This window comes from Equus asinus, chromosome 6 (genome assembly GCF_041296235.1).
Source record: "Equus asinus isolate D_3611 breed Donkey chromosome 6, EquAss-T2T_v2, whole genome shotgun sequence".
NCBI classification, from domain to species: domain Eukaryota; kingdom Metazoa; phylum Chordata; class Mammalia; order Perissodactyla; family Equidae; genus Equus; species Equus asinus.
The window spans coordinates 80,759,721-80,776,684 of record NC_091795.1 but is presented as its reverse complement, the minus strand read 5'-3'; the positions used below and the strand labels follow the sequence as shown (position 1 = coordinate 80,776,684).

At 49.9% G+C, this 16,964-nt stretch overlaps 1 protein-coding gene across 3 annotated transcripts in view; it reads right to left on the bottom strand.

Annotated features, from left to right (window-relative positions):
* Window positions 1–15,950, bottom strand: part of CIB4 (calcium and integrin binding family member 4) — a 51,444-nt gene extending 35,494 nt beyond the window's left edge. For 2 of the 3 annotated variants that reach the window (XM_070512428.1, XM_070512427.1), the window contains exons 1-2: window positions 15,272–15,306; window positions 6,559–6,655 (exon numbers count right to left, since the gene is read on the bottom strand). Coding sequence is in view for 1 of the 3 variants with exons in the window: in XM_014843532.3 (XP_014699018.1) it covers window positions 6,559–6,655; window positions 15,272–15,306; window positions 15,757–15,810 (186 nt within the window). In the remaining 2 variants the exon portion in view is untranslated. Of the gene's footprint in view, window positions 1–6,558; window positions 6,656–15,271; window positions 15,307–15,756 lie in introns of those variants that run through there. The other variant, XM_014843532.3, reaches the window with a different exon arrangement.
* Window positions 15,951–16,964: the final 1,014 nt, after the last annotated feature.

Here is a 16,964-nt window from a genome sequence, read left to right as displayed (position 1 = left end):
GTAACTGACCCACCAGACACGAGAGAGCAGGACCCTGAGCCCATGGGGGGTAAAGTTGGTTATCAACCTGTTCTACCCCCCCGGAATCCTCTAAAGGCTCTGGAACTGGGGCACTGGTCACACTGGAAACGAAGGTCGGCTAAAAGCCGGATTGATTGACAGTGTTGAAAAGCAGTTGGAATTCTAGGCCTCCCCCTCCACTCGACGCTGTGGGGTGACAGCCCCTCCCTGGTCCCTGCAGACGACTGGAGGATTGTTCTCTGGGAAGAGACCACAGAGACTTTCTGCACTGGGGACATCAGCCGCGTTGAGAACTGCAGATTAAATAAATTCTTGCGCACTGAAGCCTGGGACTCCACCAGCCCTCTTTCCTGACTTCGCTCCAGGACACTGGCAGCCAGAATTTTACTCTCATCTTCTCTAGAGCATCCTCAAGAAACAGCCCCTTCAGCTCACCCTCCAGGGGAGCTCCCAGTCGATAAACTCCACCCAGGGACTCCAGCTTTGACACAGCATTTATTTTTTTTTTTTTTTAAGCTTGGCACCTGAGCTAACACATGTTGCCAATCTTTTTTTTCTTCTTCTCTCCAAAGCCCCCCAGTACATAGTTGTATATTGTAGTTGTGAGTGCCTCTGGTTGTGCTATGTGGGACGCCGCCCCAGCATGGCCTGATGTTCACGTCCAGGATCCAAACCAGTGAAACTCTGGGCCGCTGAGACGGAGCCCGTGGACTTAACCGCTCAGCCATGGAACCAGCCCCTCCCCACTCTTAATTATAAGCAGACGACTACCAGATACCCAAGGAAGGCCTCTGACACAAACACAGAGACCCAAACAAACTAGTGGGAAAAAGCACCTTGGTGAAAAGATCGGGGGGGAACATTGCATCCAGGAAAAAGAGGATGCTATTTTAAAAAGAAATAACAGAGAACAAAAATGAGCTCTTGAAAATTAGAAGCATGACAGAAGTGGAAAACTAAATTAGGGTTGAAGATAAAGTTGAGAAAAGTCCCCACAAAGAAGAGCAAAGAGATGAAGAGGAAAAAAAGGAGAGAAGGGGAGAAAAGTGATGGGCCGATTCATGACTAGATATTAGTGCTCCAGGAGGAAACACAGAAAACAGAAGGGAGAAAATGATCAAAGAAAAAAATTAGTGGAAATATCCTAGAATTGAGGGACAGTTTCCAGGCTGAATGGGTCCTCTGTGTGCCCCATACGTGAAGAAAAAGACCCAAACCAACTCACATCGTTTTTTTCCAGAAAGAAAAAAAACAAGTTACAAAAAGAGATCAGGAAACAGAAAGACTTTAGACTTCTCAGTAACAACAGTGAAAGCTGAAATGCAGTAGAGTGATGCTTTCGAAATTCTGAAGAAAAATAACATCCAACCTATAATTCAATTCCATCTAAACTCTCAGTCCAATGTGAAGGGAGAATAAAGACGTTTTCAGATATGTAATGTGTCAAAACATTTACCTCCATGCACCTTTTATCAAGAAGCTACTAAAGGATGCACTCCACAAAAACAAGGGAGTAAACAGAGAGGGAGGAAGACAGGAAATGAGGGATCCAAGGGGAAGAGGAAAAGAATCTTGATGATTGTGAAAGAAGATCCCAGAATGACAACACGTACCAGGCTCACAGGGCAACCCAGCCCTGATTAGAGCGACTCAGAAGGCTCCAAGAGAAATTCTGCCAAGAAAATGGACTGTATAGAAAATGTCTCACTTCTGAATTCCTTGGAGGAGATTTAGATGATTGGCAGAGGTTTGGTGTCAACTTAATGATAACTATGTAGAAAACTAAGCAAAAACGATGATTACATCTGGGAAAGACAACCACCACAACGAAATGTGCAGAAAGGGAAAAGTAACCATAGTCTATTGCACAGCTCAGCTCTGAATGGCATATGCAGTCATGATAATGGAAACCCTGAATATTGGTCTAACCAAAATCATGATATGACTGTATTGGAAGGGCAGAGGAATGGCGAGTGATGTGCAGGATGGGCCTAGGGGAGGAAAAGAATTAAACCTCTTCTCTAGGGGGAAGTGAAAGGCTGCGATATCTAGAAGGAGCCATACAAGGGTGCTCTTTAGAGATCTGGAGGCAAATACCAAGAATCAGCTAAGAGCTGAAAATGGTTGCCTTTAGAGAAGGGAAATGGGGGTGACCCTCCTAGGGCAACTTGACTCTGGGCTTGCATGAATAATTTTGATTTAAAAACTAAAAAAAAAATTAAAAAAATACAACTCCCATCTCTGCCCCTCCTATTCTGGTGATTTTTCGAGTGACTGAAAAAAATATCAGGACTTTTCATGGCTAAAAGCCTTGGGAGTAAGTTCTTTTCGAGCTATCCTGAGCAGATAGGCCCAGCCTATAAGCAGGTATCAGAGAGGCTCAGAAAAAATGGGGATAAATGGAAATGGAGATGGAGCTGATACCCCAGGGGCCACACCTGGACTGTCTCCTGACGCCTCAGGCCATTTCCTAACCTCTCTGTGCTTTACAGAGTTGATGCTGTGATCAGCGTAGTAGGGGCCAGGCTGTGCACAGAGCACCTGCCTGCAGGAACCCCAGAGGCGGAGGTGGGAAGAGGCCAGAAGAGGGCCGTGGCCCCTTCAGTGCAGCAAGTCCATCATAGCAGCTCTGAAACCCCAAGCTCTTCCCTCGAGCCCTACTGTCCAGTCATCTTGGCCCCGGAAGCTAGAAGCCCGGGTCATACCACGCCACTACTCATCCGTGTTTACAGAAAGCAAGATTATTATTTACAAGAACAGAAACATTGAGCTAATTCACTTTTAAATACACCGAAGAGAGCAGCAGACAAAAAAACAAACTCAGAAACTTCTGAGTGGAAAAGGGCCACCATGTCCCGGCCTGGCAGGGCATTCTCGTCATCAGGCCTTTCCCGCCACCCTCTGCTGCCCAGGCCACTCTGGCCTTGCTCTCTGCTGACGAGCAGACCCTTCCCGATATTAACTAAACTACTTTTTCCCCGAGCGAATCCAGGTTAAGAAAACAGAACTTTCTTCCCAGACCACTCAAGCCCCTGAGCCAAGTTGTAGCAGTACCCAGAGCTCCCTGGGGCCCAGTTCTCAAAGCGTTTGCAGAGATGTGTTCTGGGCAGTGTGAGTCACGCAGCTCCCGTCCTTAGGGCCGCAGAGGACACAGGGACACTTGGGCCCCCGCTTCCCAGCAAGCCTCTCCTTGCTCATTGTGGGAAGGAAGCTTTCTGCTTCGCCCAGGGTAGGAAGGACCCAGAGGAGGACTTCGGTCCCAGATCTGAATCCCCACAAGCCAGTCTGAGGACCAGGGATGGTCAATGACAAAGTTCTTGACAACCAGCGACAAAGGGAGAAAAATAAGGACAAATAGGGGTGTGTCTGGAGAGAACTGTTCTTGTTTCTGGGATGAGATCCTTCTCACATTTTTGTTCCAAATGACTATGTTAAACAAATGAAATGGTGATTGCGGATGACATTTTTTAATGTCTTTACTTGGCAAAATTGGGAAGTTGGCATCTCTAGCTAGTTCCTCCTCAACAAAAAAATTTTTTTGAAATTTTATCGGGCTATGAAAGTCCAAAGTCCGGGACGTGCTGTGGTCGTTTATACAAAAGAGAACAAGACCAGGCCCCAGGGCCAGAACCACGGACTCGGAGGGCGAGGAGGGCACCGACGTGTCCCGTCTCCCTTTGATACCTACGTATGTGTTAGAATATCCTGGCAAATGCTTGGCCAGCCCCCGCTTGGTGCCCTTCAGTGACCGGGAGATCATTCCCGCTGCTCTGATGATTAGAGAGTGCTTCCTTGTATGGTCTAGAAAACTGCGTCCTTGAACCTGGGCCTGTGCGTGGGAACACCTAGAGCCTGCCCTTTCCTCTTTTAAAAACAACCTTTCACCTGCAGAAAAACAGGCTCCAGGCTGCACCCCTCCCACCCAGTCTTCTTTGGTTGGGGTCTATTTGCTCTACCCCCACCCCCGTCCCCAATCATTCCTCTTGTGCAGTGACTTGCCTAAGATCACACGGCTAGCAAGTGAGTTCAAACCCAGCTCATCCACTCCTGGCCCAGAGCCCCACCCCTAGTTCTCCAGAAGTGGCCAGAGCTCAGCATCCTCAATTCATGCGATGGTTCTGGCTGTTCAGAACCAGTTGGAAAAGCAACAGAGAATCCCAAATGAAAAAAAAAGTACAAAAAAGTAAATGTGATCCCAATAAACACATACTTCTGCGCAGAAAAAAGTCTGGAAGGAAATAAGGCAAAATGGTCATGGCGGTCATCCCTTGAGGTGGGCTGTGGATGTTTTTACCATATTTTTGCTTTTCTGTGTTTTCCAGTTTTTCTACAATGAACTGGTTTTTCTTTGTATGATAGAATAAAGTAATGACCATTTAGAAGGATGAAATAAGAAAGTCCCAAGACTCCATCTCAGTTCCCACCACTGTCAAGAGAACCAGCTCTGGGGGGTCCTGTGCTCCAGAGGTGGCCCCAGACCCCAGCCCTGCCTGTGTGGGGAAGAGCCGCCCCTCACACTGCTCCTCCAGGCCCTGTGCTTTTTTTTTTTTTTTTTCCTGAGGAAGGTTCGCCCTGAGCTCACATCCTTCCTCTGTTTTTTAGTATGTGGGCCACTGCCACAGCATGGCCACTAACAAAGTGGTGTAGGTCCGTGCCTGGGAACCAAACCCGGGCCACTGAAGCTGAACTCAACCACTAGGCCACGGGGGCTGGCCTGAGTCCCTGCTCTTTTAAAGCAGCCTGACATTCTCTACATCCGCTACCTGCCTCAGCTGCCAAATGGTGAGCCCACAGCCACACAGACCCCAGACCCTCCAGAGTTGCTGCCCGATGTGCTCCTGTCCAGCCCCATCTGCCCCTCCTCTGTTCTTCTCAGGCCTTGCTGTCCCCTAGCCCCCACCCTACCTGGCTTCCCACCCCTGAGATGGAAGAGAGGAGTGGGTGGGGAGCATAGTGGAGGGTGTGGAGGAGGACGCCTCATCCCCGCAGGTCTGTTACACAGCATAGGCTGTATATACTGTTTTACAGACAAGACACTAATGCTTAGAGGGGAGATGTGTCATTGGTGTGGTGTGATGGAGCTGGGCCCAGATCCTGTCCTCTGATCCAGTCCGGTGCTTGCTCCTCTGGGCTCAGAATAGAGCCCCCAGGCCCGACTAGGGTGTGCTTGCTCCCCCCGGAGTGCTGGGGCCATGAGTCAGCGGTCACCCTCCATGCCAGCCCTCCAGGGTACGTCTTTGCCAGGTGTTCCCCTTGTGCCCTCAGGGCGCCTTACAGACCCAGACACACGGTCAGTGCTGAGCCAAGCCCTGATTAGAAGTGGAGGGCCCGGCCTGGGGCTCAGAGTCCTGCCTGATGGTCCAGGCTCTGCTGTCCTTGTGGCCCTGGGCAAGTTGCTTCCCTCTGGAGCCTTGGGTTTCCGATGGGTAAAACAGGCAGAGCATGTTTGACAGTGATTCGACTGGGGGGTCTGTAAGGTTCTTTCCAGGCTGAACAATCAGACATTCTGGGACTGACTAGTGACACCAAGCCCCCCTGGGGAGGGGAGGGCAGAAGCTTCCCATGGGGCTCGCCTCTCTGGGCTCGCCCCCACCCCGGGTCCCAGCCGCCACATGGATGAGTGTTGAGCATCCAAGTGTGGGCACACGTGTGCATGTGGGAGGTGTGGATATGGAGACATGCCTGTGTGGGTGTGGGGTGTGAAGGGGTGTGTGGGTGAGTAGGGGTATCAGAAGGACAGGCTCCCCGTTTCGTATCTTGCACAGGCACATTCTCCAATTATTTCAGCTTTCGGGGGATTCTGCTCCTTTCCTCTCCAAGACCCCGGCTCCCAGTTCCACATCACACCCCCTCCACACCTCTTCTCCTGCCTTTGTCCTCTCTGGTCCTGCCTCTCTCTCAAGCCCCAGCTCTGTGTTCTTTCCCTGTCTCTGCCCCAGAACAGGGCCTGTCAATTCAGAGCGGCCGCGCAGCCTTCGCTGAATGTGTGCCCCCTCCACCCATGTGGTCTCTCCCTCAGGACCACCCCCCCCCCGCCCCGTCCCCGGCCCTCTTCCAGGAGGTGCCCAGCGCTCTCAGAGCCCATCTTGTTTCAGACAGAAATGAAGATGGGCTCTCGTTGCACAATGACAAATGCAAACCATTATTCTGTTGAGACCCAAATGAAAAATCGGGAAGCCTAACACCGTCAGGATTTGTTACCCTGACATCGCCTCTCTATGCACTGCACAAATTTTAACTGAAGTCTCAGGAGGGATTGGGGAGCCCTTTTATTATACACCTCTGGGCTCTTCCAGGGGCCCTGGGAGAAGGGCAGGGCCTTCTCACGACAGGGACAAAGGCTCAAGGATGGTCCCTACAAGATTGGAAGTGGAGGGTGCTGACAGCTCATGCAAGCTCAGCCTGTTGGAGTGTAAGGAAGCTTAGGGAGCACATGGAAAGTCCTAGCCACTTCACCCATTTCACAGGTGAGGAAACAGACCAGCACACTCAGCCCCTCAGCTGATCCTAGTGACACCACGCCCATCCTGGACTCACCCTCAGGGCCGGCAGGGAGCTGACTTGGTCCATGGTTAGCGTCGCCTCCTTGTAGTATTTCCCAGGGGGACAGAGCTTCAGGAAGGTGTCGTGGATGCTGAGAAGAGAGGCATGATGAGCTGAGGAGTGGACACCAGCAAGCCCCCTCCCCGGCGGGGCTCTCTTGGGAGGAAGGGGAAGTTGGATTGATTGACACAGAAAAGGCAGTTATAAGTCATTCCTCCCTTCTAGAAACATCCCTGAGGCTCCAGTGTGCCCAGTATACCATGGGGAATGCAAAGAGGAGCTGGGCATGAGGAAAGGTAGATGAATGGGCTCTGTAGCCTGGAACATACTCTCCAAGTGTTAGTCATAAGACACCAGAGCTGGAAGGGACTTCTGTCGTCACTCAGTCTAGTCCCTCATTTACAGATGGAGAAACCAGGAGGGCCTTGGGGAAGCCAGTGTGCTACCCAGGCCATCTGCCCAGCCCCACCTGCAGCCCAGAGAAAAGAAGTCATGTAGTCAGTGTGGCCAAGTCAGGATTAAAACCCAGCTGCCAGCAGCCAGCAAACCACACAGCCACCCTAGACCCAGCAAGCTGGTTCCACAGACTGTGGGACTGAGCAATCATCCCAATGGATCTTATAGTGGATGTCTCTGTCTGTGGGCCCCCACACTGGTCCAGGGAATTTTGCTTGTGAGTGGCAGGCAGAAGGTAAAATGGCTGTGTGACCACCGAGAGGAAGAGGGCAGGAGTGAACTCTGCCCAGGCCAAGAGAGGACCAGCCCCCATCCTCCACCCCTCTCACCCCATATTCACGGAGGACAGACTCCATCAGCCTTTTAAGGGGCCCTGAACTGTCACCAGAGACTTTACTCTGACAAGTTTGGGAGGGAGCCGAAAAGCGGGGTGTGGAATGAGTGGGGGGAGACATGTTCCAGGAAAGAATGGGGGTGGGGGCGGAGGGCACTGAAAGACAGCAAGGAGGAAAAGAAAGCCATCCTTGCTGGAGCGTCCAGTGGCCTACAAGGGGAGGGGGCAGCGGGAGCAGTCTGCCCCAGCCAAAAGGAGTATTTTATCACTGTCATTATTAGAATTGCTGGTATGAGGTGATAACAAAAAGCAGACTGACTTTCAGTAAATTTTATTAATTTCTAAGAATTCTCTGAGGCCACGCACCCATATGGCCGGCGCCCGGGGGGACCACTCCTGCTGTCCCCAACCATGGTTCTCCCGCTGCACGCTGCCAACTCTCACGGACATTTGTCGTGTAACCTGCTTGACAATCTTGCAAGGAAGGGACCATTATCTCTATTTTACAGAAGAGGAAACTGAGGCTCAAGGAGGTAAAATAACTTGCCTAAGGTCACACAATGGTGTGAAAGCCGGAACTGTGGACACCTGAGCTCTGTCCCCAGGGGCCCAGAAGGAAAGATCAGTAGGACTGCTGAGGGAAAGAGGAGGAGCCCTACTGCTCTTGCCAGCCTCTCCCCTTGTTCACCAAGCTCTGTGTGCTGGGTGCACTCGAGCGCATTATCTCATTGAATCTTCCCAACAACATGTAGGAGAGGTATAGGGGTGATCATTTCTGTAGATGGGTAAACTGAGGCTCAGAGAGTTTAAGAGGTGTGCCCAAGGTCACATAGCTTGGAAGAGATAAAGTGGGGTCAGAACCCTAAACCAGGTTCTTTGGACTGGGCTGCCCACCCCCAGAGGTCCACCCCACCCAGGTGAGAGATTCTCAGCTCCCTGGAGTGCCTTCTGGGGAGGGGGTGCCACAGGAGGGCCCTGCCCGGACTTTATGCCTTCCCAGGCCACCGAATGGGTGGGCTGCCCACAGATGAATCGTGGCTGCATCTCAGCTGCCACAAAATGTTCTCTCTTCCTCCAAATATGGATCAGCCGGCTCTAAATGGAACTCTGAATTAATCACTAATGGACTCAAAAGTCAAAGCCATTTGAAAAACTCACACGTTCAGCCTGCCAGAAACCAAGCGGCCAAGCTGTGGCTCCCTTCCACACTTAGCCCAGACGAGGGGAGGGGCTGTCTGGGGGCCCAGAGGCCCTGAAATGGGGGAGGAGACCAGCTTCGCTGCTCACACTCTGTGAGAACTTGGACCTCCTGTGTCCCCTCTCCTGCCTCAGTTTCCCCTCTGTAAAATGAGTCTCAGAGATCCCCCTGGCTCCCTCTAGTTCAGGCATTCTAAGGCTATTTCTGTACCTCTCTCTGGCATCCCGTCCACCCCCTTGCCTCTGAGGCCCTCTAATTTAGCAGTTTTCAACTGGGTCCCACACTAGAATCATGTGGGAAGCTTGTAAAAGGATCCATGCCCGCCCCTGGAGGTTCTCATTCAAGGCCAAGTGGGGCCCAGACACCCAAAGGTTCTGCAGGCTTCCGGGTTTGTATTGTACAGGCAGGACTGAGAATGCAGCTCCCGCACGAGCCTTGATTTCCATTCTGCTCATCCCAGCCGGGGCTCGGACACCTGGGCTACACCCCCTCCCATGGAATCAAGAGTCCTTTGCCCTATGGTATGGCCTGCAGGTATTTTATAAACGGCCCTATCTTTAGCCTGAAAATGTAGCTTTTAGTCCCATGATCTGCTACTTCCAAGCTGTGTGACCTTAGACAAATCACTTTATTTCTCTGAGCCACTTTCCTCCTTTGCAGAAAGGAGATGATAATACCATGAACATAACAGCTCCACATACTCAGCACTGACCCCCGCACCAGGCACTGCCCTAACTCCTGACACAGGTTTGATCATCTAATTGTCCTAATAGTAACCACATGAGGTTAGGTTCTATTACTCTCATATCACGCTTTCTCTAAGTCTGGAAACTGAGGCTCAGTGAGGGTAGGAAACTCACCCACGGTCACACAGCTAGTAATTGGCAGAGCTGAGCCTCGAACCCAGGCCTTTGGCTTCCAGGAAGCAAGCCTGTGACCACTCTGCCTACTGCCTTTCCAGTGCTCCAGGAGAACCAGGAGCTAATGGCCAGGACAGGGTGTGGAGACTGGAAGGTGTGGGGACCTCAGGGGTGCTAAAAGGAGAGTGGCCTCATGGCCGTGTTAGCCTGTGCAGAGGTTAGGAGCAAAGCTTCAGGCTCCCAGACCCACACTTAGCCCAAGATCGAATCAGGAGCCATCCCTGAGTGAGACAGCATCGTCCAAATTGCATAGACTGAGTCAGGCTGACCCAGACTCAACCGTGGAGGTGTAAAGGAAGCCATATGTGCCCTCTTTGGGTCAGACCCCAGATGCAGAATCTGCAGCCACAGCTGAAGACAAGGGCCCAGAAGGGCCCGTGCGCTGAACCCAAAGAGACATCTGGAAGGTGAGGACTTCCAGGGCAGCAGTTCCACCAGAAGATGGAGAGGGCTGACCTGGAGCTGAGGCCAAAGGGACCCTGCTCTTTCAGAGACCAAGAAGATATGAAAATTCTCACAGGCGAGAAATTTAGGGTGGATAGACCCCTTCTTGGAGAGTCAAGCCAAGGCAGCCCTGGACTTGGAAGGGGCCAGCTCTAAGACCAGAGTATGTCACATGTGGTCTGCCCCTCCCAGCATGTGTCATCTGAGATCTGGTGGCCAGGCCTTTATGTCCTATGCAGGCCTTTACGTCAGAGACAAGAAGGTAGGAAAGTATTAAACTAGGGCAGAGCAGCCCTTCTCCACAGGGTAGTCCTGCCTGTCGGTCTCATGGATACTTTTTTTCAACTGGATGAATCCATCCAACTGCACTGTCCTCCAGGCCACGTTTCTTTGTCACATTCATGGGAAAATCACAACACGTTGGCAAAGGCAACACAGGAAAATTGTCACAAAGTGACAAGTTGGGCATAGTCTGGCCCAACTTGGCTGTGGCAGCCCATGATGGCTGCTTTGTCCTCTGAGCATCACGTGCCATCTGCTCCCTGAGCCACCGCAAGGACTGCTTGGTGTCCCTAATAAAGCTGTCCCTTCACTTTTCAGACAATTCACCCACACTCACCCTAATGTAGTCAGTCCCAGGTCCCCTCCAAGAAGCTAACCTATGGTCGGCTTGTCTGTGTGTGTGCACCCTCCCAGAGATATTCTCTGCGTACATATGTATGTATGTTTAACCCTTTATTTTACAAAAACAGTAGCATCCTGTATATACCAGTCTAATTTACCAAAGTAATACAGTTAAGTAGGCTAAAAGCACAAATAGTACTATAATACTTACAACTAACATTACTAATATCCAGTATTCCGCACACCTCTCTACCCCTGCTCTCCAGAGACAGCATTTAAAAAATATTTTGCTGCTTCTCTTGGTTATTACTTCATATTTACTTGTATTTCTAAATGCTGTGCTGACACTGACATTTGTTGATATTTTTTCATTGTAGACAGTATCTTGTGACCTCTTACTATAAAAAAAAAGAGAATTTACCTCTCTATATACTTCTCCATACTCCAACCTAATATAAAAAGATTTGCCTGAATCAATATTTGGTGTTTAAATCATTATTATTATAAGCACATTATTTTATATTTATACATATTTTGTATATTTTATCTGTATTATTCAACCACTGCTCACAGCTGAGTTCCCTAATACAGCATGATAACATTTTCTTTCTTTCAAGGTTTTTGTTTTTCCCAGAGTTCATAATCACTTATGTTTTTCTTTTGTTCAGGTTTCAGTGTCTCTCTCATTATTTCATCTCCAAACTTTCTGCAGAACTTTAAAATTCTCAGTATGGTATATACATCACATCATCTATAGGTTCATTTTGTTTTCTTGGAGGCCTCTCTCTTTGAATCCCTGAATCCTAATTCTGATCTGGACTAAGTGCTTTTCAGGCACTGTTGTCATCCTTGGGCTTCCCTTCACTATCATTTTTGATATTCATTTTGCCTTTCTCTATGCTGACTTCCTTTGTTTCCTGGATCCTAAGTTTTCTTTTTTCCTCATTTACTTACTAGTTTTAATGGAGCACGTCCTCCAAAAGCTTCCTTTAAAAAGGTGCATAAAGGAGATCTTTTTTTTTTTTTAATTTACACATCAAAAAATATTATTTCAGGCCAGCCCTGGTGGTCTAGTGGTTAAGTTCAGCATGCTCCACGTGGGCGGCCCAGGCCTGGTTCCCGGGCGCAGACCTACACCACTTGTCTGTCAGTGGCCATGCTATCACAGCGGCTCACATGCAGAAAGAAGGAGATTGGCAACTGTTAGCTCAGGGTGGATTTCCTCAGCAAAACAAAATATATTATCATTTCACCTTCTCTCTTGACTAATAGTTTAGCTAGGACTTAATTCTAGATTGGAATTTTTTCCTTAGACTTTTGAAGGAAAAAATAGTCCTGTCTTCCAACACAAGTCCAAACCATTCTGATTCCTGATCCTGTGTATGTGTTGGTTTTTTTCTCTACGGAAGTTTTTAGGAGCATCTCATTATCTCTGGCATTCTGAAATGTTGTTATAATATGACTTAATGTAGGCTTTTTAAAATTCTTTTCTCAAATACCTAGTGTCCTTTTGCTTTCAATGCATACATAATGAGCGAGGCTCTAAAAGCAGACCGGAAGCTCATCCCTGCTTGTCATTGTGCCTGGTGGCCCTGAGTCAGAGCCTGTCTGGCTCCACTCTCCCCAGATGGTAAGCTCCTGTCTTCTGCTGGGGTGGGGAAGGGGTGCTGAGTGGATTGCAGGGCAAGAGAAGGGATCACGTAAGACTTTCAATCCACCTGTCTGGTCTCGCCTGACCCTGCACCCCGGCACTCAGAGACTGCTGCAGCTTTCTGGGTGCTTGACTCCAGCATCCCAATCCCTGCTTTCAGCTTTCTGCTCTGCTATCTGCATCACTTATCCATCTGCTTTCCATTCTTAAAATTTTTGTTGAAACTCTCCTTTATTGTCATCTCTTCAGTTCTTTTTGTCCTTATGGGTTTATTTCTTTTTTTTTAATTCCTTTACTCTCCTTTTAGTAGAGGGAACAGAGAGAAAAAAAGATGCTCAATTCTCCATATTAACCGGAAGACCCCTGCACTTCGCTTTCTTTACTTAACAATATCCCTTGGAGATGGCTCCAAGCCAAACCTAAAGCTCCTCCTTCTTCTCTCTAAGGGCAGTATCCCACTGATGGGTGGATGTAGCAGCATTTAGTTCATCCGTGCCCTCTTGATGCAAGTGCCATGGCCAAATGATGTGCCTTTCCCTTTTTGAAGCAGCTTTCCACTCCTTCTCTGGTTCTCTTCCATTCTTCAAAACTCTTGACAGCTGTTCCACACTCTCGGCTGCTGCCCAGGATGTGGTCTTCTGGGTCTGGAGACTCACCTTGGTTTGACACAGCAGAGAGGTGCCCCAACCATCTTGGCATTTCGGTCCCCCTCAGTTCCTGTCTTGCTCTGTCTCATTTGAAGGTCTCCAACATGGAGAAACAAAGGCAGAGTACCCTCCATCATCCAGTCTGCCTTCCTTAAGCAGTGGCATCCCCAACCCCTCCCCCAGCACTGACCCATTCCTGTTCTTCAAGGCCCCAAAGGGCGGGCGCCTTCTGAGCAGGAGCTCCCCAGGGGCAGGTATCGGCCCCTCATGCTCAGGCATGGAGCTGTCAAAGGAAGGCGCAGGCTGGAGAGAGCTTTGAGAGAGGCTGGTTAGGGAAGTTTGGACTGAGGTGGAGCCTTCCCTAGCATCAGTCACTGGGACCTGCCTCCCCAGTACAACACAGATCAAGCCATGTCCTTCCTATTGGGAGGTCATCTTCCATAGAGGAGGAAAGAGGTGGGAAACAGAACCTAGCCAGTGGCCACCTCGTAGCCTGGGTGGGCAGTTCAGAAGGGAGGAGTCCTTAAGGATAGCTTTCTTCCAAGAAGATCTTTCTCAGAACGCCAGTACAGAACACATGAAGATGGAGGGGCAAGGTTGCAGAGAGAGAAACTGAACCCCTCCCATTCTCCTCTCTCTTTGCTGATCCCCCCCCACACACCACCACAACACTCACTCCTAGACAGCCTCTGGGGCATGTGTGAGGAGCCCTAGAGATCCAGAGAATTCCACTTAAGAGTCCTTGAACTTTCTGGAGTGGAAAGACGAGCAGGCATGGTCATGCTCAATTGATGAGAGAATAAATTGGTGCAGCTCTTTTAAAGGACAATATTGTCATACCTATCAATGTTTTAAACACACCTACCCTTTGCCCAGCATTCTTATGGCTAGAAATTTCTCGTATGGATTTACTCTCACCTATTGGACAAGCTCTTTGTGCATAAATGTTTAATATAGCATTATTTGTAAAACTAAAAACCATAAACAACTTAAGTGTACATTATATAGGATTGGTAAAATGAATTATGGTTCATTGATAGGAGAGAACATTCATAGCCATTAAGAGAGAATGAGGCATGTGTCTATGTGCCTATGTAAAACTAACCAAGGTGAATACTTCAGAAAAAGGTCCAGAATGGTATGAATGGGCAAATGCTACAGTATGAATGGGATAAACTTTCTGAAGGATATATATGTGGGTCTACCTATGAAAAATTCTTCTGGAAGCCTAAATGAGAAACGAACTTTGAACAGTGCCTACCTTCAAGGAGAAGGTCTGGGAAGAGAGGAAGGAGACACTGACTTTTCATTTAGAACTTTCTGTGTTATTTGAATTTTCCAGCCATGCTCACATATCACTTTTTAAAATTCTGTTTACTTTTATTCAAGTGTTCCTTCTTAGAAAATATCAATAGGGGTTCTATGGGTAGTAGGCTGTGGGTCATTTGGAGTTTTGTCATATTTTTATATATTTAAAAAAGCGAATAAATATTAATTTTAAAAGGGAAATAATGTAACCCATGACTGTTCCTGGTCACTGTGGCTCCCTGTGCCTGGCCATCCCTCAGTCCCCATCTGTGCCTGGGGAGTCTTGCGCTTGCGACAAAGTCGTTGCCTTGCCTGGAACCCTGAGTGTGAAATATGGCTTCCAGGCTGAACATAATGGCTGAGGAGTCCAAGCAGAGACAATGAGGGGAGGGGGTTCCAGGCCTGAGGGTCCAAAAGTGGTCTCCTTGCTCCAACCTCACCCCACCCCACCCCCACCGAAAGTATGTTGGTGAGCTCATTTATCCATCTGACAAGTTTTTGTTGAGCACTTGGCCTGGCCCAAGCACTCACACGCCTCCCATGCCAGCCCCTCTCTCTGCAACCCCGTGAGGCAGGCATGGACGGCCTCTCCACACTGTGAGGTGGGTGTCTTTGGCCTGGAGCCTTCCCCACTGGACAGCAACCTGCATGAGAGCAGGGGCTGTGATAGCTCACCTTATACTCCCAGTGCCGTCACAGTGTCTGGCACATACCAGGCACTAAAGAGAGGCTAGGGGAGAGAAGGAGGCAGGGCTAGGGGAGATGCAGTACCACGTCAAGTTTACCCAGCCAGTGCATGGCCCAAATGGATTTCAGACCTGTTTCATAAGTCCTTCCCTTCTTTTTGTCATTACCCCAAGGAGGCCCTGCCCACCCCTGTGATGTTCTATGAAGAAATCTTGCCTTGGATTCCCGAAAAGGTGCAGCAGCCTAAAGCCTCATGTTTCACTCAACTCCAGTCAAGACCTCAGATCCTCAGGGCTGGGGTCTGTCTCGCCTGCCGTGTGCCAACCTCTTCTCCAGGACTCTGTGGCTCTGAGCAGGGACCACACTCAGGGACCAGAGTGAGGCTGGCTCAGAGCAAGGCTGCAGCTCAAGGGGAGGGAAAAGGGGCCCTCTACTCACCACAGGATTTCATTTCTGGTCAGGAAGGTCAGGGCCTACAACAAACCAGAGAGAGGTGACATGCCCACTCCGTCCAGCCCTGCCCTGGCCCCGCGGGGAGTGGGGACTGGGGAGGAAAAGCCTATTCTCTCTCCGGGAAAATGGAGACGCTCCAGCCCTTGGCAAGGGATGCCTGAGGTGGTGGCAGAGGAGGAAATGGTACCCTTCCCTTCTCCCCGATCTCTGATGGCCTTGGGAAAGCGTGTGTTGGCACAGACCTGGAGAGACGAGACAAGATACAAACCCTGGGCTCTGAATCAGGAGACAAATAGGGGAGGGGGCTTGGAGGATTGGTCTGGGTTACACAGATGCAGGTTTAGCAGAGGCAAGGGCCGCCACTGCCCTGCCTGGTAAACTCTCCAGCTTCAGGCAAGAGTTTTCCCACTCATCCCTCCTGCCTCGGGAAGCCCCACCTGTGCCCAGAGTCTCCCGCCTGATCTACCCACCTGGTATTCTTCCAGGTCCTCCCAGTGCATCTGGTACCTTAAACACTGCCCCATGCCAACCCCACCCTTCTCTCTGTTGGCAGCAGAACCTAGCCCCGACGGCTCACGGGCTGTGAGACCAGGTCATCCCGTTGCCATGGTGACCTACATTCCATCTTCTGCCCATTCTACCTGAGTGCCTGAGTGGGCACAAAAACAGGTTCTTTTGGTTCCCAAGGCTAATAGACATCACCCCCAAACAGCCAACAGAAAGGCAGCCTGACAACAGGGTCGAGAGTCATACTGTTGGCTCAGGAGTCACACTGCCTGGGTTCAAGTCCCAGATCTGCCACATGCTGACAAGACGTGATGTGACCTTGGGCAAGTCACTCAACCTCTCTGTGTCTTGATTTCCTCATTTGTAAAATGGGGATGATAATCATAGGATTGTTGTGAGGATTGTTTGACTTAATACAGCTAACAATGCTGGCGCATAATAAGTGCTTGATAAATGTTAGCGATTAGGACCACGTCCCCAGCACTGTGCTGGGGGGTAGGGAAACAAAGATGAGTAAGCAGAGAGCTTGACCTCAAGAAGGGCGCAAAGAGCACAGAAGGAGGCATTCCACCCCCTCGTCAGGGCCCCTGCAGGAACAGAGGCCACTCTGTTATCAAATTATCTAATTAGGATGTCTAATTATCAAATTAGGATAATTTAAAGAGGGTCTAATAAAGGGACTCTCCACAAAGATGAGGTCAGGGTGGAGGGAAACCACCCACTATAGTGAGGGATCCTGGGTCAGTAACCACAGAGCTGCCGCCAGTCCTGGCCCGACACTCCTGGAATAAATACCCCAGGACCACTCTCTCTGAAGCCATCAGTGTTACAAACCAGGAGGGTCCTCCCGAAGCCATCTCCCCCTCGCCTGCCTCCAGCAGGATCTGCGCGTCCGCCCTCACTGGGCTGGTGGTGCTTTCCTGCTTCCACCACGTCTTTCCGCACGCTCTCCTAGGTAAACATCCCTGGGGCTTTCCAACGGAGCTAATTTCTATCTCAGAATGCAGCTGCTCACTTTCCTCCACCTATCTTCCATGGCGATGGGGCCTGGCAGAAGACCCCAGGAGCCCTCAGTCCTTGATTTACTTGACAGACACAAGTGGAGCGTCTACAGTGTGCCAGGTACTTGGCCTGACCCTGGGGAGAGATGAGGGAATGTGGTCCCAGCCCT